Raw genomic sequence first — 26897 nt, 5'->3', positions numbered from 1 at the left:
CTTTGTGCCTCAGGCTGGTAACATGGTTGTAGGAAAGTAACAGTAGGGCCTCTTCACCTATGGCTTCTGGGATATTTATTGACTCCTTTAATATTGCAGTTATGAAACTGCCACAGGTAGTAATATTTAAATGAATGACATGTAAATGGTATTAACAGAATGAATGAATGTTTGGATGTGTTCTGCAATGGGCTAGCATGGATGGATGGATGGATGGATGGATGGATGGATGGATGGATGGATGGATGGATAGATAGATAGATAGATAGATAGATAGATAGATAGATAGATAGATAGACATCTCATTTGAAGGTTTTTTGGGGGTAAACCTAACCTATATAGAAGGGTGGAAACAGATTTTTTTGATTCTGTAGTATTTTTTACACTCTGTCTTTCATATCTGAGAGGCAGCAAGTTGCTGTGAAAGAAAGGAACATTTTCCTACTCAGCTGGAGATACAATGGAGAAGATGCTAAAGGAATTTCTGGAGTCCTGGTCATGCCCCTTCTGTTGAATTTAGGGTATTTTGTTTAGTTACTTATGATTACAGTTAGGGCTGGGTAGGGGTTAGGGGTATCATGGTTGGAATTAGCATTATGCCCATAGAAGTGAATGGACTGTCCCCACAAAATATGAATAAATGAACTGTGTGTGTGTGAGTGTGTGGGTTATGTATACAGTATATTACATTGTGGGTACCAAATGTCCCCGCGATATGATAAAAAAAACCTGTTATTTTGATGTTGTGGAGACCAGCTTGTCAGTCCCCATAAGGGGAAACTCAATTCTATAAAAATCTGTGACTACAATCAAAAAACTAAAAATGTCAGAAGTTTTGTGTTTTGTTTGGTTACTTGTAGTTAAGGTTAGGGCAGGGTAGGGGTTAAGGTTGTCATGGTTAGGATTAGGGATTTTCCCATAGAAATGAATGGAAGGTCCCCACAAAGATACAAATGTGTGTGTATGTGTGCGTACATGTGAGGGGGGAGGGGGGTGATCCATGTTATGGCTGGACAAACTGGTTCTCAGTTGACCTGATTAAATGAAGGATGGTTACAGCAAGGCCCTATGACACATTATAGTACACTGTTTTAATACTGATAACATTAGAAGAGGTAGAGTGCACGGTAACACTACTCAAAGCTGTCATCTATGATGCCTTATGTAGGATAATGGGTTGGTATAAGAATGAATAATGCATTAGAGCATCTTTTATTGATAGTCATAAGGCATTATAGTGTTGATCAAAATGCTTCAACAGTTCTGATGAAGCGCTCATCTATGAAGCACTATAGATAAATTCATAATTGCATTATAATGTAATCGTGAGTATAAGGATGCTTTGTACTGCATTATGAATGTATCTGTAGTGCATTATAGATGATAAATTCATAAGCATTCATAATACGTGATAAACATGGTTATGGCTTTTAAAAAATATATATATTTATAAACAGGGGTGCACATAACTGCAGGTACACAAGTACACATTCACCTTTAAGAACGATACGTGCGACAATCGATTGTTTGTAAAAGCACAAATGTGTACTTATTTTATTTATATTTGCGAATCTATGAAAACAAAATATAATGTATTTTAATTTTTATATGCTTTATATTTAACTCGACTTCATTTGCGGTATACGGGTTAAAATGCAAGGTATTTTCTTGTCATAGCGGCACAAATGCACATAAAATAAGTACGCATTTGCGCTTTTACAAACAATCGATTGTCCCACGTATCGTTCTTAAAGGTGAATGCGTACTTGCGTACCAGTTATGTGCACCCCTGTTTATATAACCATGTTTTAATGCTTTATGAGTGCATTGTAATGTGTTATGAATGTGTCCATAGATTATCATAGAAATGTTACAGAGTGCGCCTTAGATTTCACAGCTTATCATTATAGATCATTGTACCAATGCCATGAAGGTTGATTATAACAACAGTGCCATTGAGATATAAAGTGTACAATCACTGCTCTGCTTATGGACTATTTATCTGTTGCATAACTCCTCACTTCTGTACGGGAACGCAGTGATTCTTAGTGATTCTTTGGCACCTGTCCAACCTCTCATCTAGAAACATCGAAACCCATAGCCAAAAATTGTTTCGCGCAAACATGTTCCTATTAAAGGAACACAAAATATGCTGTATTTGCATTTGAAAGGTTAAACTGGGTTCTGCATTCTGATGACAAAATTGCAAGGATTCAGGTTATCCCTGAATTTTTCTTGCTATAATATCACTATCCTATATTTAGCCTTATTTTTGCTTGCTATCGTAGTTTTTTATTATAAATGCTGTCCTTTCCCTGGAATGGTAATCTTAGTCCCATTCTTACCTCAGTTCGCATCCTGACCTCATCTCAGAGGATGCACACACACGTAGTATGCTCAGTACATGAAGTGTGCTTCAGAGACTACCTTATGTAGCTGCCATAGAAACGCTCACAAAGGTACACCTTACTCCTGCAATAAGTCCTCAGATCAGTGGGGATAACGATGCGACAAAAGAGTATGTAAAGGTCATCCTAAAATATATAGAAGTTCCTGTTGAAAATGTAAATTAATGGCTGGCTTTTCCATCCTTAAGCATCCTTTACTGCTGACAGAGGGCATCTGCGGAGGTAGGATCTTTCGGATGTCATCATACATGCACACATTGGTGGCACAGGGCAGGTAACCACCTGGCGGTCCACTACTCAAACGTCTCTCCTCCCGCGTCCTTGTCTCTGAGGATGAGGTGTACAGGCAGAGTTACCCCAGCAACCTGCCTACGTCATGCAGCCCTTGGAAGTCAACTCCTTCGGACATGTCTTTGTGGATACCAACGCTGGACATTTGAAATTCTGCCAACATAGCTTTGAAACCAGTCATGCCCGATTTCAGGAAAGGGTCTTTGATGGGCTCTTTAAGAACTACAAAACTGTAATTGCTTGGGCTGCAGCATTTCTAGGAATAGTCCCTACAGTACTGATACTGTTTCAGTGACCCCGCCAAAATTTCACTTGAACGTATGCCACAACTCACACCCCTTCCCAAGTCATTGAGGTGAGTCCCTCCTACCTCCCAGCCTGTGATGTCATTCAGACCCCATGAGGAAGCATCTGGGCTGAAATCTGCAGGCTGGCCACCGGGCGGCCATCTTGCCTGCATCTTTAGCCATGTTTTGTAATTTCCCTACTTAGTAACAAAACACTGTGACATGTACTTAACCGTGTCACTTACTGCAAATCGGTGTCTTTGTGTAACGCTGGATCCACCCGACGCCAGCTGACTTCCTGCCAGGGCTAAATTACGGCTTTTTGAAGACGGCAGATTCCTCCGTCTGGCATGCAGCCCCAACAACAAGCAGATCATTGAAAAGAATGCAAAACTTTTATGTTTTTCACCATTTTTGCCTGGCACTCATTTATGGAAGGACAAATCACAGGCCACCATTTTCAAGATAGGGGGGGAAGAGCAGCTCAGTGACAATTTTCCAAGGCTGGCGTTTGATAAATGGAACTTAATTAGGAAATTATTGTTATCTCATTATGTTTGATGTAGTACAATAAACATGTCGAGATCCATCACCTTTCCATAACCCCATATCCCTAATATGGGCATTATCAGTCTGGGGCCCTTCCCAGGCTACAGGACAAATACTCAGGGTGACTGTGACACCGAGTCACCAAACCATATGTCTGAGGGTGGAAACTCACACAAGCAGTGGGAGAATGTGCATGTACTCCTGGTGGAGGTATCGTACCCGCAACCCTGGAGGTCTGAGGCTATAGCGCCACCTACTGGGACAACATATATTACTCATTCAGAAGATGAGCTTATAGGCCATGGTCTGCATTACCCTCACTGTGAGCTCAGATGGGAATGGCCGATCTTGCCCCCCCCCCAGCAGCCCTGCTTTCGGAGGAGGAGGTACAACTCACACACCTGAAATGTCGCAGGATCAGTGGGCCAGTGGGGGCCTTGAGCGTTAGCATTCTCTTCCTGCTCTGATAATCGAGGTGTAGACCTGAGGCCCCCCCTCAGGCACACAGACCCCCGTCCTCCATTCCCCTGCACTCTCCGCTTGCCCTTTCCTGTCTGTGCCTCTTTCCCTGTGCCCTGCTGACTCATTACTACCTTTCCTGTCTCCCACTGAGTCTCAGTGACCCTGGCTCAACCCGAGCCCCCTCCCTTCCTCCTCTGGGGGCCCACTGGCTTTCTAATTTTGGCGAGGGGAGCAAGGATACGACAAATGTTTCTCCTTTAACAGATAATCCCACCAGGGGTTTGGCAGAGATCATCAATATTTCGAACACCCTGTTTCGAACAAAAAGCAAACGGAAATAGTTCCCGTATCTGTGTGCTTCTAGTCCGTCCCACAAGGTCAGGCCAGTCACGGCAGATCGCATGCGTCGCTGCATTTTTCTGGCCGACGCATTAAAGCCTCGCAGGCTTTCTGTGAGGCAGGATGCGACGTTTTCGATGTTGCGATGAGATGGGGGGGGTGTGTGCCAGACGGAGATGCCAGCGAGGGAGGCGGCAGGAAGCGGCTCACTGCGAGGGAAGGCGATGGACAGGACGCAGGTGGGATTCTGGGATATGGTCAGGGTCACAAGCAGCAGCTCCGTGGTATGAGATGTTCTGACTTTGGTTCCTTGCGTCTTGGATCGAACCTGGCTCAGTCATCGCACCATATCAACTCGGGTCAGGGGAGACAGAAGAATAAAGAGAACAGATTTAAAGTCCAGGGGTGGGACAGTGGCTCAGTAGGTAGCACTGTTATCTCCAAGGACACCCCCACACTGAGGGAGCTCTCATGTTCTCCCCAGGCCATGCACACTTTCTAGGTGCTCTGGATCCTCCCTTCAAAGACACATAAAGGATGTATTGCAGTACCGGCCTGAGCCCATGTGACACCCTAGGTGAGCATCAGCACCAGTGCCCCTGTCTAAGGCAAAGTGAAACTGGCTGACATGTCGCCGCCCCCTCAGAAGTCGGCGCCCTAGGCGGCTGCCTATGCCACCTGTAGGACTGACCGGCCCAGATGCAGTGTGTGCATTCACTGATAGACTGGCCTCCCATCCTGGGACCCCCCTGCCCTGCATCCTCTACTCCCTGGGACGGGCTCCAGGATCACTGTCGCCCTGCACCGGATTTGCAGCTTGAAAGATGAATTAGAAGACAATGCACTGATTATTTCATCACCCCAGCTTTCTGCAGTTCCCATGGCGCTGTGCCTTTAAGGGTCATGCTCAGTGGATCACTGTCAGTACACAGTACAGCTACAGGCAGCAGAATTTATACAAACCAGGTGTGACGTGAAATTCGGTTGTTTGTACCCCACGCAACGCTTGCTGTCTGTGTCCCTTAGCCAAACCCACTCATTTCACACTTTGGTTATGGTTTTACCACCTAAAAATCAGAATACTGAACCAGACCTACAGAAAATGTCCTTCCATAAACACGTGAAAATACTGCCATGTGCATTTAAGTCTTGCACTCTATATGCATGTTTTCAGGCAATATTGAGAAATATTATGCTTTATTGACTATATTGTTGTTGTTGTTTTCCCTGAAATTTCTCAGTCTTGTTGAAACTCATACTTTCTGCATTATAATACTGTATTACTAACCTAAGTAATATGATATAAAATAAAAGTTTGCAAAATATATTTGCTGTGTAATTAAAATAACATTATACCACTCTGCATAAACACATATGGGCCATTATGACATTATCCTGTGTCAGGTATATTAGCAGAGGATTTGAGGGCGTCTCACTTATGTTCCCAGCATAACATTTCTCAAACATTTCCTGTCTTTGCAATGTGAAACCCAGCAAACAGAATGTACTGATTTGGCTCACTGTTCGTCATCTGAGTGCACTGTCATGAAAATGTGAGCATCCTTTATTATCACCCATGGGGTTTTCCTGTGGAACATGCTGCTTGTTTTCTGTAATTTACCAAAGTGAAAATCTCTCAAGGGCAGCAATACTGGAAATACAGCTAGTCTCAAAAAAAAAAAAAAACAGCGGAGATCAGTGATGCTTTACGCTGTAGACAAACACGCACTTGCCTTCCTAATCCAGGACGGAGTACCTATCTATCAGCCTCTCTGAATACTTTGTCCTCTGGATATCAGTGAGGGCCTCTGTTACCTGCTGCACTCATTAAGCGTCCTTGAGGAGAGCAGCTCCGCCTCTCTTGTGCTTTCACACTGACACTCCGCATGGCCGATTCACGCCTGACTGCATTGGAGACCGGGGACAACTTAATGAAATTTAGCGACTTTGTATCACCTGTTTTCTCATTCACGCTGCAAATTTCAATAGAGATACCGTCTATCTTATGGGTTTTCTGTGAGTTTTAGGATGAAATGTACAGTTGCATGAGGATAATGTGATGTCATTATTTGACCATTAAGTGTGTTTAATATGATACATACATACAACAGCTCCATCTGTAGCCACCAGATGTGCCACTGTTCAGTTATGTAACTCATTTTGTAACTTTTGTTTTTGTAATAGTATTCTACCCCAGCTTAAATACTTTAGTTGTTCATTTGAAACACCAGAGACAGAATTCAAAATAGGAAGTTAAATCAGAAGTGTCCCTTAATTAGACAGCTAGAAATACATTTTTGAAGGGGTAAAAGAGGAAATGTACATCTGCCCAGAAGGAAAGAGAGGAAGCTGCAGTAATTAATGCTACAAGGTTCAGGGACACTTTGATTTTTCTCCCCTTCAAAAGGCGGAGAACAAATTGTGAAATAACAGGACAGCCAGAGCTCCCGAAGTGTGACTGACACGGTGTTTCCTGCTGCATCTGAGTGCTCCCTCAGACCCTCCCTCTCGAGCAGCACTGCCCCCAATCGTGCGGCACGCCACTCTCCCGCTCGCTCACCCTTGTGGCCCTAGGTGGGAAGGCCGGACAGAGCGAGACGAGCAAGGGTTCCCATGGACACCGGCCCCTGTATGAACCATGAATGCGTTCTGACTGAGAGTCTGGGGGATCAATGAGTTAGAAACGTTACCGGCCAGGACAGTATCCGCGCAGCAGCGATTATGAGCGAGTTCTGTTTACAGGATCCAGTCAGCAACTATCATGTTTTTTGGCTTATTTCGAGGTTTCAGCTGCCTTCCATTGGATATGGTTATGGTTAGGGCAGGGTAGGGGTTCAGGTTGTTAGAGTTAGCATTAGCATTTTTCCCATTGAAATGAATGAGTGGTCCCCAAAAAAATATGATTACATAACTGTGTGTGTGTGTGTGTGTGTGTGTGTGTGTGTGCACCCAGTGACAGATTGGCATCCATCCAAGGTGTCCCTACCTTGTGTCCTATGCTACCTGGGAAAAGCTTTTGGTGCCGCACAACTTTGTATTGGATACGTAGTAATGGGAGATAGATGGATGGTTCTAGAGACATAGATCATTATAATGTGAGAAAGTTCAGATTTTCCTTGAACTTCACATTTAAAATGCAGTAATTATCATGAAATTGGAACAAACAGACAAAAGAAAAAAGCAGGCAAAAGGCTAATCACAGACCAAGAAGCAAAAATACATCATAAATCACAGAGATTCACAAAAGGAACACTCCGTCAAAGACCCCAGAGCTGCCCGCTGATCTACCACACTCACACAGGGAACACACCATCAAAGACCCCAGAGCTGACCACTGATTTACCACAGTCACACAGAGAACACTCCATCAAAGACCCAAGATCTGATGGCTGATCTACCATAGTCACACAGGGAACACACCATCAAAGACCCCAGAGCTAGCCACTGATTTACCACAGTCACACAGAAAACACTCCATCAAAGACTCAAGAGCTGACCGCTGATTTACCACAGTCACACAGAAAACACTCCATCAAAGACTCAAGAGCTGACCGCTGATCTACCACAGTCACACAGGGAACACACCATCAAAGACCCCAGAGCTGACCGCTGATCTACCACAGTCACACAGGGAACACACCATCAAAGACCCCAGAGCTGACCGCTGATCTACCACAGTCACACAGTGAACACACCATCAAAGACCCCAGAGCTGACCGCTGATCTACCACTGTCACACAGGGAACACTCCACTAAACACCCTGGCACTGCCTGCTGACCCACACAGGGAACAGTACTGACCGTTTTCACAGAGAGAAAGAATGCTTCAGTAGCCATGATAGGCAGGATTATCGTGCCCTGTCCTGCTGTTAGACTGCCTGGTTTAGCCCAATGGGAGCCAATAGCGCAACCAGCAGGAAGTGGATAAAACAACCCATCCGACATTGAGATGTCTCTGTGATGCAAACTTCAGGAATGTTATTCCTATCTGGATACATTCATAAGACCCCTAAACTTTAGGTACTTCCTATAATCAGTGTCAGATTTTTTTTGGTATTATAACAACGTGTCCTACAATCGACTGGCACCCTGTCCAGGGGGACACCTGCCTTATGCTTGTGCTTCCTAGCATTGGTCTCAGGTTCGGCAAGACTGGGTGTCAAGGTCAATAGATGGATGGATGGAAAAACAATATGATAATATGTTTCACTGGCATCCTATACAGGGTGTCCAGCTGTGAACTAGATAAATGCTTATGAAAGGATAGATGTATTTTTCTTACGGACATGAGAATGTGTGTCGCGAATAATCACCAATTTTCATAAAAGCACTCAGACACATGAGAAGCGTATCACAGAACCCCCAGCCACCGGATCCGCCATCGATCGCAAGCCACTGAGTGCTGCATCTTCGTAAATCGATCCTCCGGCATTGTCTTTCTCACGCCAGTCTGGCATAAGCGTCCCATGGGGATTTATCAACGCCTTGTCCCTCTCCCTGCTTGTCGCGTGAGGCAGCCATTGTGCATGTGTGAACATCGTGACGATCCGTGGGCAGCTTTGCCGGTGATGTGTGACGGAAACTGATCCTTACAACCGAGTCTTTAAATAAGAAAGGATCAGGTGAGGAGGATTAGCTCTCCTGTGGTTGTGAGAGTTACCCTGGAGTGACTATCAGTCATCCACACTTTATGCCCCCCCCCCCCAAGCCAGAATTTTCTTGTGGCTCCTGGGGGATGCTGGGAAAGGGGGGTGATGGGCAGCACTGGGATCTTGTTTGGTTTTGTTGGGCTTCTGCCAGAGTGCTAAAACACAATCTGTCACCCCCGTCGACTTCCTTGAGATATGTCTCTTAGCTTTTACTCCTCCTGTAAGCCAAGAATATGAGAGCAGCCTTAGAGACACGAGGTACTGGGCTCACATCCTTAGCCTTCATTACATCATGACATCACATCAGCTCATGTCGCAGCCTTAAGCCGGAAGTGCTGAAAATGAAAGGATCTCACCCAAAATTGTGTCCTCATTCAACTTGTAAGTGCACAGCCGCTACAGGGTTATGGTGGGCCTATCACAGGAAGCACAGGGCACAAGAGCAGGTACGGCCTGAATGGGACGCCTCTCCATCACGGGGTTAAAAATCCAAGAGCAATTTAGAGACACAGATTCACCAAACTGGATGTCTTTGGACTGCAGCAGGAAAGGGGGAGAAAACACAGGCTATACACACACAGAGCAGAGGAAGGATTCAAGCCACTATACCTGCAGATGTGAGGGTGAAGGTGCTTCCCGCAGTGCCACCCAGCACACATTTTTCTCATGTTGTCAGTACTTAGTCAACACTGATTTAATCGGCTTGCTTTCAGATCTTACACCAGGCACGGAGGGTCAAATAAGAAGCCTAACCAGTCTGAAAAGGAGAAGCAAACACTGGGGGGAATGTGAGATATGGACTTTCCAAGGACAAAGACAGAGCAGGACAGGACAACGTGTGCAGGGCTGACAGCTGGGACACCGTTGGACCAGTCGGCATGCTGAAATGTGCTCATGTTGCTCGAGTGAAGAGGAGCTGGAGCAGGGCATGCTCACTGTAGGAAGCGTCCCAACCAATTGTGTCCTGCCTGTGGTCCCAGCCAATCAGGTGCTGCCGGGGTCTCAGACAATGGAGTCCTGCCTGGAGTCCTAGCCAATCGGGTCTTGCCTCGGGTCCCAGCTAATTAGGTCCTGTCTGGTGTCCCAGCCAATCGGGTCCTGTCTGGGGTCTTCGGTGGACCACACAGGGCGCCTGAATGGGGGGGGGGGGGTGTAGGACAGATTATAGGGATCACACCAGCGATCACTATGCTACAGAGAGATTGACCTCCCCAAAGAAAATCACACATCCACAGCAAAGGGCTCCTTTGGGGGTGTGTGTCAGTGATTCAGGAAAGAAGACAAAACCATGCCAGACTGATCTAGCAGAAACAGAAAACTGGACTGTAGGGTGGTGATTAATAATAACATTTACATTTGTAGTTATTTAGCAGATGCTTTTATCTAAAGCAATGTATCCTTCAGAAAGCAGGGGAGGCCAAACCTTGGAGCAACTGGGAGTTAAGGGCCTTACTCAGGGCCCCACAGTAAAAAAACACTCTGCCAGCTGCAGCATTTGAACCAATGACCTCCTGATTACAGGCACAGCATGCTAACCCACTGAAGCACAGTCACAGGGGGAAGCTGCACCCTGGATCTTATAGATCTGCTTGCTGCCTGCTGTGCTGACACTTATCCTCCTGTATTTTATTTATAACTTTATTATAATTTATTTATTTGTTACCTTCCCCTGCAGCTTCTGCTTTCTTGTGGAGGGTCCTGGCTCGGCTGGGTGCTGGCCATCACCCAAGCGGTGTGAGAGCTGGAGCTGATTCTCACATCTAGTGCCTTTGAGATTTCACTACTTCACATTAAAACAAATGAAAACTGGCAAAACCGTCAGCTAGAAATGAAAAAGGCAGAGAGAAGTGGAACTGCATGGTCCATTCTGGCAGGAGAGGGAGGAAGAGAGGGAATGGATGATGTGTGTGTGTGTGTGTGTGTGCGTGTGTGTGTGTGTGTGTGTGTCCATCTGTATACCTGGGGGGATAGGCCTTTTAGTACTGACCTCAGTGTGTATCACAAGGTGCTAATTCCCCACACAGCCATGGTACTGCCACTGTCCCATAGTCACCACAACCCGGTGGGAGTAAAGAAAAAAAAAAGCCCTTGCACTCAAACACAGCAAACATGGGAAAAATCCCTGTGGATGTGGAGCAAACAAGCAGAGATCTCAGTGTTAGTAACACAAACGGCATGTGGTGAAGCCGCAGAGGCGAGGTATTAGATAAGTGTGACACTATCATCACACGCCTGAGATCTCCGTTTGTGTGGGCAACCATGGCTGTAACTACAGTACTGCTCATCATTGCTCTACTGTAAATTAATGCTCAGCTGTGGAGTTTCTCCAGTATTTTTACACCAATTACCTTGCAATTACCTTACTGTCTTATATGTACTCTGGCTTTGCCAGATAGTATTAACCATTCAGGGAACCCTTTCGGCCTGTTCTGCTGGCCCTTCTTTTCTCTATGGTGCATCACTGCTGTTACAGAAGTTAGCAGTGAGTCAGGAAAGCAGCTTGTGGGCGTGGCCTCAGCCCTGAAGCTATTCTCTGCTCTAGCAAATAGCAGAGCATACATAATAAGCTGAAATATAGTTGGACATGGAAGAATTGTGAAAAATAACTGCATATTATACAGCAGCATTGTTCCGTGTTATCAGACAGTTAACCACCAAGTGAAAACATGAGGGGATCAGGATGCAGGCCTTGGTGTGCCGTGCGGAAAAGGCAGGCCCAGAAAGCAAGGGATCAGGCCCGGGAGAGAGAATGGGCAGGAACCTGGGAAAGATGGGATTTTTCATGGGGAAGACATTTCATCTGTGCCACACTCGTGGACCCCTTTTCTCGGTGCGCGCTCTGTCACGCGAAAGATCGGAATGGTGCTGAGAGAGCAGGGGGGCATGGCGGGAGATGGGTGGGGGACCCAGGCTACCATGACAGTCTCTAACTCTGTCCTCTGTGCTCCCCATCTTATGTCCATTTGACTCTTGTTTCTTTATCTTTTTTTTCTATCACGAAAGCAGCAGGCGGTGTGGCAGTTAGGGACCTGTGACCTGTGCTGTTGTACCCTTACATATTTGTCTTCTTAAAAATATCCAGCCCTGTGAATGCGGGAAACTTTATGCCTCGACAGCTGTGTTCTCTTCGGATGAATGAGTTGTTTTTTCCCCCATTATTACAGCCCCCACCCCTCACTTGGTGTTTATGTATTTGCACCCCTGTCCTGCTTGGGATTGCTGCTTTGCAGTATGCATTAAATGGCCAAGTGATCTGTGAGTGGTGTTTCATATCGTAACCGACATCCACCCTAAAGATTTAAAAGCCCTTAATTACAGCACAATCTCAGCCCCTCTCTCCTTGCCTCTCTACACCCCCCCCTTCCCCATAAAATGCCTTTCCAGTAAGTGATGGGGGAAGGAGCATTGTGATTCATATTCATCCTTAAAAGTTGTGAGAAAATCCCATTGGTCATTTTGTGAGCGAAAGGCGGTTTCCTGTCCCACCTCATGCCGCATCATACAGAAAGACCACAAGGGGGCGCCAGCTACTGCCCCAGTTCCCTCACCTGCTGCACCTGCTGGTGCGGAGGACTGCGCAGCTGCTCTACGTGAAGGAGGGGGGCCTCGCAGACCAGGTCTGCTCCTGCTGCTCATTATGAATTATTTATCAGGCCTATGATCTGCAGAATCTCGCTCTGTCTCTTTCTCGCTCCCTCTCTCTTCCTGATTTTGCCGGTAGCCCCCCCCCCCCCTCTCATTCTCCTTTCTGGAGTTTCTCATTTACCCTTATCAAATTCAAATGTGGAGAAAATTTGTACTCATGTTTCTGAAGTGGATAGAGGCAACTAAGTATTTCTTTTGTAATTTTCCTCCATTTTTTCATTCCCTCTATCTCTGGAGTTATACCTGATTGACTGTATTCACTGCCTTTTTCATGCTGAATAACCTACACAGGTTGTGCGCTGACTTGATCCCTGAATCACAGGCTGTTAAGTAACCAGGCTGAGTTGTATTTAGTGAGGAGTGTTTTATTTGATAAACACCTTCTAGTCCTGCATTTATAAATGGGAAGCTGTGTGCTTCTGAAACACTCAGATCTGCGTCTGTGCACCATTTCCCTCCAGCCTCTTTTCTTAATTATTCAGCTAAAAAAAAAAATAAAAAAAATTATAAAACGCATTTGAAGATTACAGCTGCGTGACTGCACTATGAAGATACCCGCATGAAGGTAATTCGGAGGCATATTGAGGTCATGCTTCCTGAATGAGTCATTAGGGGTCCTGGCAGCTCAGGGTTTGGTCTCACTGTTTGGTCTCATACTTCCTGGGTCGTGGGTTCAAGGTCTAGCCCCAGCTGTACAGTATGTGTGTGGCCCTTATATGTGACTTAGGTGAATTGTGGCCTTATATTGTGCCAAAGTTGTGTGTGTGTCCTAGCCCTGCCTTTACTGCAGTGAGTTTACTGCAGTACAGCACTGGACTGGATGGAAAATGGAGGGATGATAGAACCACTGTGGCCAACAGGACATAATTCGGAATAACCTGGCTTCAGAAACAAAAACAGGCAGGGATGAGATGCAGTGCTTTGGACTCAGCCTTGGATGCTGCTTATAAGTGCGTTTTTGGGGGGTGTTTTTCTCTATATTCAGCCATTCCTATTGCCCATGCAATTTTTTGACATTTCTACCTATTTACGTATATTGCTTTTAGCTTGCAGACTATGAATAATTGAATGGGTATCCATTTAGGAGAGACATACTGGTAGGTTGGAATAATTCAGACTTTTGGGCAAGGTGAGCAGTTGGGGTGTGGTGTGGAACGTCATGGGAATCAGTCTGGTATTTTGCTTGAAAAATGCGCCATTGGGACAAAGAGCGGAACTTTAATGCTTAATACACCCGGCAAGTGTTGTCGCCGGGAAACGGCAACGGACCGATGGCTTCTGCAGCAAGCCAGTGACGTGTGTTAGCTAGCGGACCTCCAGAGGCCGGGGAGCAGCAGCCTCGCCCAGGGCCCACACTTTGATTCTCTAGGTAGAAGCAGACCTTGGGCAGGTGAGACCTGTTTGTGTTGGGGCAGAGGAAGCGATTCAGCATTTCTGGGAAGTTCCAGTGGGGGGGGGGGGGGGGGGGGACTTCCTTTGGGTAATGAGATCCCACACCATACACGCCTCCATTGCTTGGCTATCAGGTCAGGTCAGTTCCAGTGTGTTGTGCTGCGGTCGGGCCCTCGTGCCTCTGAAATGCCCTCATTCGCGGGTGAAAATTGCACTGCATCGTTCAAGCTGACGCTAGGTCAAGTGAAGCCTTCCCAGCTGGGAAGGACTGTTCCCATGTGACCTTCCAGTCCCCCATGGGGTGGAGCTCTATCATTAATTAAGCTGCTTTCGGTCAGGTGACCAAGGAGAAGACACTACACTGTGCACACATGGATCTTCTGCAAGATGCCTTTTAGGCTATTTCCTAAACCAGGTGTGACCTCCTTCTGCCAGGATGACATGGTAATCTGGCCCTCCCCCACTGCTCTGCCAAAGCCCCAGTGCTCCATATCCGCCATTAGGGAACGTTTGCTGGTCTGACCGAGCACCCCTACTCTCCTGCTACTGGGCTCCTGGTCACACCTTTCCTCGTATGACATTCCTCTAAGGCCAGGAATCATTCTTGTGGCCCTACGCTGCACCTTTTCTAAGGCCGCTATGTCCTTTTTAAGATATGGTGACCAAACCTGCACACAATATTCTAGCTGAGGTCTCACCAAGGAATTGTATAATCTTAGCATTACCTCCCTTGACTTAAACTCCACACACCTGGAGATATTCCCCAACATCCTATTGGCCTTTTTTATTGTTTCCCCGCACTGACATGGAAGCATCAACATACACACCAAGGTCTTTCTCATAATCAGCTACCTTTATTTCAGTAGGTCCCATAAAATACCTGTACTTTATATTTCTGCTCCCTACATGGAGTACCTTACATTTGTCTATGTTAAATTTCATCTGCCAGGTGTCAGCCCAGTCACTAATTAAATTAAGATCCCGCTGTAGCTGCTGAGCCGCTAGTTCAGTACTTGCTACACCACCCACCTTGGTGTCATCTGCAAATTTCACCAGTTTACTGTATATATTGGTGTCTATATCATTTACGTAAATTAGGAACAATAGTGGTCCTAAAATTGAACCCTGCGGTACCCCACTATGAACGCAGGCCCACTGTGACATTGAGCCTCTTATAACTACTCGCTGCTTCCTATCCATTAACCAGTTATCAATCCAGGTCGCGACAGTTCCTAAAATACCTGTCGCTTTGAGTTTAAGTGAGAGCCTCTTGTGGGGGACAACATCAAAAGCCTTTTGGAAATCTAAGTAGATGACATCATAGGCCTTCTTATCATCAACTTCCTGAGTAGCTTCCTCAAAAAACTCCAACAGATTTGTTAAACAGGATCTACCTCTCCTAAATCCATGCTGGCTATCCCTCAAAATGTTATTTGAGTCCAGGTAATCTACCATTTTCTCTTTGATTATAGCCTCCATAACTTTACCAGTCATACAAGTTAGACTGATTGGCCTATAGTTTGACAAATTACTTCTATCCCCTTTTTTGAAAATGGGCGTTATGTTGGCATGCTTCCAATCAGAAGGTACCACACCTTCAGATAAGGATTTTTGAAACAGTAAAGTTAAGGGTCGGCAAATAATATCCCTCATCTCTTTTAACACTATAGGTAAGGTGCCATCAGGGACCTGTGATTTATTTATTTTGATCTTAGCTAGGCTTTGCAAAACATCAGCTTCAGTTATATATATATTAGTTATAGACGATGTTGGATTAGTAATAAGAACTGGTAAGTTACTAGTGTCCTCAACAGTGAATACCCGTGCAAAACTATCATTGAACTCATTTACTATATCAATGTCGTTTTCAATTATAAGACCCTTACTATCCTGCAGATTAGTAATTTCAGCTTTTAGAGCTCTTTTAGAGTTAAAATACTGGAAGAAACTTTTAACGTCATCCTTAGCCTCCAATGCGATCTTCCTTTCGACATTCCTTTTAGCTCGTCTAATGTCATTTTTTAATTGAGCCTGTAGGTTTAGATACTCTATATTGTAGAAAGAAGTGTAGATAATGAATATCTGTGTTGAGCAGAGCAGAAATGAGGTTAAATGCAGGTGGTTATTACTACAGGGTGCGCTCACTTGTTTGTCACATATGCAGGAAGGTGCTGCAGGAGAGCGAAGACTCAGATCAGATCCTTCACATAAATCCCCAAATGATACCATTACCACATCCACAGTGCCGTCAACTCCCTTATCTCCAACCAAAGAGAGCATTCTGTGTCTTCGTGTCCCAGGCTCCGTCCACCACCCCCACAGCCAGCCTGGCTCCCCTCATTCTCCGCTCCCCCCTGGCCACACCGCTCTCCATCGCCGCTACCCGTCTGCTCCTTAATCCGGTTACACTCCTAATCGGACACGCTCTGGTGCTGGGGCATCTCCCTCCGCCCCAAACCGAAAAACAGCCTTTATTTTACAGGCTTTAGAGAAATAAGGAAATTTGGGGCTTATGGTCTGGAGGCTGTGGTGGAGGCACTGGGGCAGGTGGGACTAAGTAGCCTCTGTCTTATTATCTCACAGGATTGCCTGCTTCGTGTTTGTTTATTTCTTTACTGGAATTTTCTTTGCATTTTAAAAGATTGTGTTCTTAGCATTTCCCCACTGATGTCTCCTCCTTACAGCAGCCGTTTCTGCTGTCATTGTTGTTTATCCTTTGCAATCGTCCCATATCGTTTCAGAAATGTCCCACCCCCACGGGACTTTTCTTTTTCCTGTATCACTGCTCCGTTCAGCATCACTTCTTCATCCATTCGGTCCTTTTTTAGTATTTGTATAGCGTGAGGATGTTCCTTCCTCCAGCTTTAATTGACTTCTTTGGAATGAAAACAATCCTCTGCCATCTTTATTTGCTCCAATCCATAAAACAAGCAGGCGTCCCAGTAGCTGTCCTCATGTATGCATGTTTTCTGAGCGTTAAGCAGATTTCTTATTTTTTCAGCACTCCTGTGTAACAGCTGTCCTCTTTGGACATATTCAGGGTCCTGAATCCATGTTGAGTTTTAGAAGTCAGTGGGACAAGAGCATTTATTTTGTGACAGATGGGGGGTCATTTATAGAGCCGGCTTATTTGACTCTGGTCCCTGAACTTTACAGTCCTTTAGGTTACAGGATACATTTTAATTAGCATCTGATATAGGCACCAGTTTTTTCTGTCAGTTATTTTTGGAAGCTGGACATACAAATCCAGTGAGGGGTGCTACAGCAGTGGTTAGTAGACAAAAGGAGAAGAACTACACACTGTTGGGGCAGAACAAAAAAAAGAAGATTCAGGAAGGGTGTAGGCTTTGCAGGTCAGAGCCCATGTGGCACCCTGACTAGCAAAGCTTCACTGACAGAGCTCCGCGTCTGAGGCACAGTGAAACTGCCACCCCCTCAGAAGACAGCACCGTAGGTGGCCACCTACAATGCCTAATGTGTTGAGCGACACTGGGAGTGGGGGACTTCAAAGAACAGGAGATGGGAGGCAGGAAGTGAATCAAGGTCTCTTTACGGGGGGGCAGAGGGAGAGAAGCATCAAATCAATGCAACACCCCAGGTCACCTGACTCAAGACAACCACATCATGAAAGTGAACTTTCGGATGAGCTGACTCTGCATTGCACACTAACGAAAACGTTTATTGTTTTTGATAGTGACATTTATCATTATTTCTGTTTGTGTATTAATTTCCCTGATAATATATGTGGATTGATGTCCCTCCATTATCTTCCTTGTCAAATGTAAGGACAAGCAAAGGCAAGTGAGATACTAACCTGCTGACCCATACTGGGTCCAGAAGGGCTCTGTTCTGTCCTTTAGGCTACACTCCTATGAGAGGACAAGGCACATGATCTTCTGGAGTCACCCCCTAGGGCTGAGTTTTCAGAATCAGAATCAGAAAACTTTATTAATCCCGGGAGGAAATTTGCCCTTTTCAGGGCCTAATCCCTCCTACCCAGATCCAGATGCATCTGCCAGTCTGTTTATTAACCAGCTGCTAATCAGATCACTTTATCCACAGTGGTTATATTTTACTGAAGAAAGTCAGGCATTTGCTCAAGAGTACAATAGCAAGACCCTACTTCCATGACCTATAACAGCAAGACCCGCCTTCCATGACCTACAACAGAAAGACCCTCCTTCCATGGCTTACAACAGCAAGACCCCTTTCCATGGCTTACAACAGCAAGACCCGCCTTCCATGGCTTACAACAGCAAGACCCTCCTTCCATGGCTTACAACAGCAAGACCCCCTTCCATGGCTTACAACAGCAAGACCCTCCTTCCATGACTTATTCAGTCAGAAGTTTAATTTGTTGACACTCGCTGAAAAGTATATGTGGTGCATAGCATCTATCCCAAGCCATTTTAACCATATCCTCACACTCAGAATGTTTCATGTCTCTCCCAGAACCTCAAAGCTAACTGTGTCTCTCCAAGCCCCAATCCCACCCTCGGTGCATAGCTCTCATACCTTGCATACGACTGGTCACTCAGAACGTAGTTTTACGATTTCCAAGTGGTGGATCAAGAAGAAATGCAGGTTTTACTGAAATTACCCCCACCCCCGTTTTGTATAAGAAAAATTGAAAAACTTTATTGGAATAGAAGAAAAGTGCAAGGGTCAAATTCGATATAGCAAACCCACTGCATTCCAAAGTCCCAGAGTTCATTGCTGGATTTCATGAAATAGAAGGGTTACTTTGGTCCTGAGATTTCCTGTGACACACGCCATGACACGGTGACTTCCTGTAAGCCCTGGCACCCCTCGCAGAGAGCTTCTGTCACACTACAACCAACGTGTCCAACTTCCTAGCCGTTGATAACCATGGATGCCATAATCAATGCTACTGCCCTCCTTTCTTTCTTATTCGTCTATATAATTCTCTCTTCTGGATCAACATTGTCAATAAATTTAAGATTAAAAAAACATATTTAAAATCTCTATTGTTATGTTCCTCCCCACTTCCTCATCCACCCACGTAACCTTCCTCCTGGTCTTTTCACCATTTATGTTAAAGAATACAATTACAAAAGATGTACATCTAATACTAAATATAACATGGGAATATTTCGTTACTACATGGAAGATAATCTCTTAAACTTGCTTGCTACGCATATTTGTTCTCTATATTTATTATGGTTTTATTTATTTATTTAGCTATGTTTGAATATCATGTGTCAAATCGACTCTCGACATCCCTGTAGCTCACCCATGAAAAGCAGTTTCAAAGATGAACTCGATCTCTCAATTCTAATTAAATTTTTGGTATATTGTGACTCTTGGGCAGGCAAACCACTTTTCACACAACATACAGCACCTATTGGAAAACAATTAATTAACAGACAGAAAAAATAAACAGAAACAAATGAAGGTCAAGTGAAGTGAACTAAATGCATATTTTCTCCCTGTCCCTGTGTTTGTAGTATTCTGTGATGGTATCATCCATCAATGCCCCACAAAGCTTTGTATTAACCCACAAGGAGTGGTCACTTTCCATTGTCTGAAACTGTTATGAAAACTTGGCTAAATTATCTCTCTCTGTCTCCCCCTATTCTTCCATCCCCTCTCTGTCATCCTGTCCTTCTGTCTCATTACTCATTTCTGTCTGTCTCTTCCTCTCCATGTTATGCATTCTCTCCTCCTTTCCATGTCTCTCTTTCCCTCCTGTTTTTCTTTCCATCTCTCTGTCTTCCTCCATCTCCTTCCCAATATTTATCCATGTCTTTTCCTCCCTTTCTCCCCTGTCTTTCTCTCCCTATCTTTCTTCCTTTGTGTGTCCCTCTCTGTTTGTCTTTCTCCCTTTGTCTCTCTTTGCGGCCCTGTCCCTGTCCCCCCTCCCCCCCCCCCCCCGTGTCTGCCTATGTGCTGGGGCTGATCGCGGCCACCTCCATTAACGGGCCTCTGTTTCCATGTCGTGTGTCTTTTTAGGCCAACGCGGTGCATCGCTGGCTTATCGATCAGGACAGTAATGTGAGCTCTGAGGTGCCGGATGGCCATGGAGTTTGGCTCTATGATGAAACAGTAAATATCCACAAATGTTACATCTGACTATTCTATATGACTGTCCTCTTGTTGGGTTTTTGTGTTCTTTTATTTCTTTTATTGCCTGTTTCTCTCTTCCTCATTTGTTGCTTGTTTTTGTGTAGCTCTGGTCTTAATCTTTCGGTCTAGTGCTGCTGGTGTTTCGTGAGGCTGGCCACTGTGTCACTGTAGACTCACAATGCACATGCTTACTCTACTCCCCACTGTTGCTTGATATATTTATACTAATTTCTGCTTGTTTTCAGTTCACATTCCTTCATTTTTCTATATATATATATATATATTCCTATGTGTAAGAAGTGAAATGTGTGACTGTGTGTGACCGGTGATTTTGGTCCCTGTGAGTCCACCGTTGAGAATCCATGGGGATAGACATCGCTCAGAACAGCTTTCCGAAGTGAGTTTGTCAGATTCACCACTAGCAGACTCCTCGCATGACAAAGGCAGGTCTATTTCAGCAACCTGCCCGTTTCATTCCCCATAGGTTCTTCACGCAAATGAAAAACGTGTGTACATGTGTTGGTGTTGGTGATTATTGTGAGCGTGTTACATATATTGTGAGTGTGTTATTTTGATGTGTCTGTGGTTTACGTTTGTGCACATTCAGTCTATCTGCAATGTGCATATTTACTATAATGCAACAGCTACACAACAAAGTTAGAGAGCCCGTTTAATTGTGTATATTGAAGCTGTTGGTGTGTGTATGTAGTGTTCTTATGGTACGTGACTATGTGTTTGTGTGAGTCCGTGTCTGTACGGCCACAGGTATGTATACTTTTGCTGTGTGGCGTGTGCATTGGCCCGGCCACATGCCGAGCCATCCAATCCTGCACTCTGTCCCGCCTTCCTACTCCCCCCCCCCCCCCCCGCCCCCCCTTCGTCACCAAGTCGACAGTGCTGCTGCACATGGGAGGTATGGTCCCAGCTGGGGGGGGGGGGGGTTGGGGTGGGTTTGGGAGTGGGGGGGTGGTACCTATGTGTTTTTAGATGTCTTTTTGTGATGGGAGGGTTGGAATATCAAATGAAGTGCTATGCTGTTATCATCAGAGATTGGGGGTGTGGGTTGTGGTGGTGGGGGGGGGGGGGGCACAAGCACATGCTACCTGCTAACATACCTTATCTGAACAGCATGGGACCCCCCTGCATCACTTCACAGTCTAGTGGATTCACTTGGAACCAAATATAGCTACACCTTCACATCTATCAGGTTATTTACTTGTATTACTGAAATGTATGTTGCCATACTCCTGCTGACTCTGAACTCAGCTTTGGGGGGAGTTCGGGTCTCAGCGTTATTGATGGTGGTATCCTCCCCTGGGTAGGGTTACAGCCACACCCATTTCTCAATGGAAATGTAACTTCTACCCAACTGAGGGCAGAAATGGAGAGGTGGAGAGAGTGACAGGGGACAGGGGGGGTGACTGTATCAATAAACACAAGTATTTTAGTAGTGGGGCACATGTTCATGAACTCTCTCCACCTCCATCCATAGTCCACTGAAACCCAGGACCATCTGGCTGTCTGTAGACAGACCCTCTTCACATCTCAGGGTTGCAATAGAATATCAATTGATCAAAAATGATCAAAATCATCACATAATGGATTAATGTCCACCACCTTCTCTGTGTCATGGGCTGACATTTATACCACAATCTAACTGTGTATCTTCCCTGTGATTGGCTGGCATCCAGTCCAGGGTGTAGCCCTGCCTTGTGCCCCTGGCTGCCTGGGACAGGTTCCAGTCCCCCTGTGACCTGGACCAGAGTATGCAGTTAGAAGACAGGTGGATGATGTATGCTGACCTGTATGGTGTGTGTGTATGTATCTAGCTGGGAGACTGTGTGTCTGTCCGTCTGCTTCTCTCTGTCAGCTGTCCCCTCGTATCACAATTCCATGTCTGCAGGGAACAGACGTTGCCAAAGCCTGGGAATAAGAAATGTCACATATTGAGTCTCACTCTGCATTCAGATGAGGCAAAGTAAAATGTGGCCACTGGGATGCTTATCATGTGAACTGCATGGGGGCAAAATGAGATACCACCAGGGTTTTAAAAGTCACCCTGCCTCCTGCCTCCACTAATACCCAGCTCAATGCCACCCCAGGGGAACCTGCCCAGTCTAGAAAGTAATGCATTGACAGGTTACCTGATGTAAAAAAAAAAAAATCATTGCAGTGCTTGGCTCCCTACCAGACAAAGGCAGTGATAACAACAACAGCACTGACGACCCGCAGTGTTGCAGTGGCAGACGCCACCTCCACCCCCTCCTCAACCTCCGTGGTGAGGGACTAAATAACTCACCCCGAATGTCCTCGCTGTTAGTGTGTCTCTCTCTGCCAGAGCTGAGTATGTACTAGCAATGAACAGGGTTATGCGACAGACCACTGGGGGGGATGGGGGAGGGACACCATCCAGAACTGATAAGGAGCCAGCATTTCTCATCAAAGAGAAGGGGCACTGCTGTTGAACCCGTTAGCAAGGTACGTAACTGGATCTGCAAAAGCTAATAATGAAATAAAAATGTGCAATTTTCCCACCACTTTGGATAAAAGTGGCAGCCCACTCACACCCCCCATTCACCCCTGAGATGGTTACAGGGACATCCATGTGATGATACTGTACCTGACAAGCATACTGGGGGCTCCAGCCGTGAGCAGCAGGTCCACAGAGACATGGAGAACAGGACGGAGAGGGAGACACACACAAAGAGAGGGAGAGAAAAACAGACAGGAGACTGTTAAGGAGAGAAGCATCAAGAAACAGAGAGATGGAGAGACAGAGACATAAAGATGGGGGAGGAAGATGCAGGGCAGAGAAAGATTTGTGAGAGACAGAGAAATAGACAAGGAAAAGGTGAAGAAGATATAGAGACACATTACTAAGGAGAGAGACGGAGAGAAAGAAAGGGAAAAAGGGAGAGACTTGTGAAAGACAAAAATATAGAGACACGGAGAAGGGGGGAATGACAGAAAGAGGGAGAGAGAAGCTGATGTGTGAACACAAACATACAGGAACAAAAAGGGAAGAGGCTCAGATTCGAGACTGACAGTGATGGCGGGAACACACCATCAAGTTACATTTTCTAGTAAAATAAAATATAGTATCTGAAATACAGAATTAATGAATCTTAAGATAATAAATGACAAATTAAACTGAACACATGCAGTGGTGTTCAGGGAGCAGGTTTACTGGGGTTCCCCATTCCAAAGACATGTAGTTTAGAGAGTTAGTGCCCATAGTGTATTGGTGTGTCCCCCACTCTAGGTCAGGCTCCACACGTTACCAGATTACGTCCTTCTCACTAAACAGAACACAATTAGCCAAAAGACGGGTTATTCAGATTTTAAAGAATTCAGGGGAAAATGTAAACCTTGTAAGCTGACATGACTATTCTAAATAAACAAATGCATGCCTAGACATACAGTAGCAGTACAAATGACATGTTTTTTTTGCTCTCTCACAACGTAAAATTTGTTCCCATGGAGTGTGTGTGTGCCCATCTGTGTTGTATGTTCTGTACACTCATGTCTGTGATACAGTATATGTGTGAAAGTGAGTGTGTATGTATCTGTAGGTGTGTGTGTCTGAGTATGTTGAGTGTTTCTCAGCATTTCTCTGAGTGTGTGTTTCTCAGCTGTATATCTATGCTGTGTGTCTGTTTCTTTGTCTGTGCTCTGTACATGTATGTCCATTTCTAACTCTACAATTTATTTGTGTGTCTGTGCTGTATTTGTATGGGTCTCTATCTGTCTATGCCCTCTGTGTCTGTGTGTCTCTGTCTGTCTGTGATCTATCTACAGTATGTTTCTGTCTGTCTGTGTCTATCTGTCTGTGTGTCACTCTCTGTCTGTGCTGTATCTGTGTTTCTGTCTGTGTGTGTCTATCTGTCTGCGCTGTCTGTGTGTCTCTGTCTGTGCTGTATCTGTGTTTCTGTCTGTGTGTCTCTATCCATCTGTGCTGTGTCAATATGTCTTTCTGTCTGTGCTGTGTTTGTTTGTGTATCTTTCTGAATGTGCCTGTCTGCCCTGTGTTTGTGTGCGTGTCTGTCTCTGCTGTGTATGTCTCTGTGCTGTGTTTGTGTGTCTCTTTCAGTTCTGTTTATGTGTGTATCTCCCTGTTGTATTTGTCTCACTGTTTGAGCTATGTCTGTGCTGTGTTTCTGTGTCTCTCTCTGTACTGTACCTCCATATGTGCTGTGTCTCTCTGTGTTGTGCTTGTATGTGTTTCCCTTTGTCTGTACTGTGCCTGTCAGGTCTGTGTATGTGCTGTGTCTGCTTCTCCATCCGTGCTCTCTCTCTCTCTCTCTCTCTCTCTGCTGTGTCTGTCTGTCTCTCAGTGTTGTGTGTTGTGTGTCTCTTTCTCTGCTGTGTATGTCTCTGGGCTGTGTTTGTGTGTCTCTTTCGGTTCTGTTTATGTGTGTCTCTCTCTGTTGTGTTTGTCTCACTGTTCGAGCTGTTGTCTGTGTTGTGTTTCTGTGTCCCTCTTTCTGTGTTGTGCTTGTGTGTGTTTCCCTTTGTCTGTACAGTTCTCTGTATGTGCTGTCTCTCGTGTGACTCTCTCTCTCTCTCTCTCTCTCTCTCTCTCTCTACTGTGTCTGTCTGTCTCTCGTTCTTGTGTCTGGTGTGTCTCTGTCTCTGCTGTGTATGTCTCTGTGCTGTGTTTGTGTATCTTTTTCAGTTCTGTTTATGTGCGTCTCTCTGTTGCATTTGTCTCACTGTTCAAGCTGTGTTTGTGTTGTGTTTTTGTGTGTGTCTCTGTACTGTACAGTAAAACCTCAGATTGTGAGCATAATTCTTTCCGGAAACGTGCTTGTAATCCAAAGCACTCATATGTGAAAGTGAATTTTCTTATTAGAAATAATGGAAAGTCAGATGATTTGTTCCACAACTCAAAATTTTCATATAAAAATGATTAATACAAAATATAAAGTAAAAATACATAAAACCTGCACTTTACCTTTGAAAAGAATCATGGATGGTGTGAGGGAGAATAGGGGGAGGGTTCTTTCACTATAACTAACGGAATCACTACTATCTTTTGGCTCACTGGAATCTTTTGATTTTTGTGCGACTTTAACAAGGAATCTATCCAATGACAGCCGCTTTTGCCTCCTTTTCGATTTCGCGGAAATGTGGACATTGCATTGCCGTTAAACAGATTCATCACTCGCACTGCTACGCCATTATTCGGGTGGTGATTTTCTACTAAATTTTGACTATATGAGTCAGGCACACCGAGTGAGACTGAGCATGGGAGACAATTACCCACAATCCCGCAGCGAGAGAGAGAGAGAGAGAAGAATCATCGGCTCAGTTGTGATTCCGTGACGCTAGGTAGACAAAGTAAATACGTAATACTCGCATTGCAAGACCTCGCTTGTTTATCAAGTTAAAATTTATTTAAAAATTTTGCTCGTCTTTCAAAATACTCGCAACCCATGTTACTCGCAATTCGAGGTTTTACTGTACCTCTATATGTGCTGTGTCTGTATCTCTCTGTGTTTTGCTTGTGTGCGTTTCCCTTTGTCTGTACTTGCTCTGTCGGTTCTGTGTATGTGCTGTGTCTGCCACTCCATCTGTGCTGTCTCTCTCTCTCTGCTGTGTCTGTCTGTCTCTCAGTGTTGTCTTGTGTGTCTGTCTCTGCTGTGTATGTCTCTGTGCTGTGTTTGTGTTTTCTTTCGGTTCTGTTTATGTGTGTTTCTCTCTTTTGTGTTTGTGTCACTGTTCGAGCTGTGTCTGTGTTGTGGTTCTGTGTCTCTCTCTGTACTGTGCCTCCATATGTGCTGTGTCTGTGTCTCTCTTTCTGTGTGCTGCTTGTGTGTGTTTCCCTTTGTCTGTATTGTGTCTGTCAGTTCTCTGTATGAGCTGTGTTTTCCTCTCTGTGCTGTCTCTCTCTTTCTGCTGTGTCTGTCTGTCTCTCGGTGTTGTGCCTTGTGTGTGTCTGTCTGTGCTGTGCTTGTCTCTCTCTGTCTATGATGTGTCTTATGACTTTCCTTCTGTGCTGTCTCTGTGTATTTCTCTTTCTGTGCTATGTCCGTGTGTCTCTGTCTGTGCTGTGTCTGTCTCTCTCTATCTATGGTGCATTGTATGTCTCTCTATGCTGTCTCTGTGTCTTGTGTCTGTGTGTGTCTCTGGTTGAACGGTGTCTGTCTGTCTCTCTCTGTGCTGTGTCTCTCTCTATGATGTGTCGTATGTCTTTTTCTGTGCTGTTACTGTGTCTCTCTCTGTCTCTGCTGTGTTTTTGAGATCCTGGGGGGCAGGCTCTCTGACGCAGGATCTGACTGTAAACCATCATACCGTCACATTATTCCCTCCTCCGCCCCCCCCCCCCCCCCCCGGCCAGGGAAGAATTTATTCATGATGGCCCTGCGGCAGAAGTACCCAGTCTCCTCCCTCCACCCCACACGCATGCTTTCCTCTTTTCCTCAATTTGTACTTCTGCCATTCTCTCCATCTCTCTGGCAAAGACCACACCAGGACAGGGAGATTTGGGGGGGGGGGGGTGGACAGATGCAGTGGCTGCTCACCGAAGGCAGAAAGCAAGGGACTGTGACACAGAGAGCAGGGGCTATGGAAGTCATTTGCACTCTGAGCACTTAAACCCCGCTGGGGGCCTCCTGCTCATTAACACAGTGATCGATTCGTGCTTTGCCTCTCTGACTCCCACCCCCCACACACACATATTTCACTGATCTCCCGGTGCTTTGTATTTATGACAGCTGCAAATGCGACATTACCGCAGTCCCGCCCCATCAGTGACAACGCAACAGGGCCTGCCCACACTGCATACC

At 45.4% G+C, this 26897-nt stretch overlaps 1 protein-coding gene and 1 long non-coding RNA gene across 13 annotated transcripts in view; one reads left to right on the top strand and one right to left on the bottom strand.

The window, feature by feature from the left end:
- LOC111860032 (ankyrin-1) overlaps nt 1–26897 on the top strand; it is a 120243-nt gene that overhangs the window by 26079 nt on the left and 67267 nt on the right. For 9 of the 12 annotated variants that reach the window (XM_023843302.2, XM_023843301.2, XM_023843298.2 and 6 more), the window contains exon 2: nt 19996–20088. The exons of the other annotated variants lie outside the window; for them this stretch is intronic. In XM_023843302.2, the coding sequence (XP_023699070.1) occupies nt 19996–20088 (93 nt within the window). The remainder of the gene's footprint in view (nt 1–19995; nt 20089–26897) is intronic. 12 annotated transcript variants of the gene reach the window in all.
- Nucleotides 9124–9974, bottom strand: LOC111860035 (uncharacterized). The gene is made up of 3 exons (XR_002841945.2): nt 9922–9974; nt 9342–9522; nt 9124–9203 (listed from the first exon to the last, which is right to left on the bottom strand). It is a non-coding gene; the product is annotated as an uncharacterized lncRNA (long non-coding RNA).

Source organism: Paramormyrops kingsleyae, chromosome 2 (assembly GCF_048594095.1).
Source record: "Paramormyrops kingsleyae isolate MSU_618 chromosome 2, PKINGS_0.4, whole genome shotgun sequence".
NCBI classification, from domain to species: Eukaryota; Metazoa; Chordata; class Actinopteri; order Osteoglossiformes; family Mormyridae; genus Paramormyrops; species Paramormyrops kingsleyae.
This window is presented reverse-complemented; position numbering and strand designations above follow the sequence as displayed.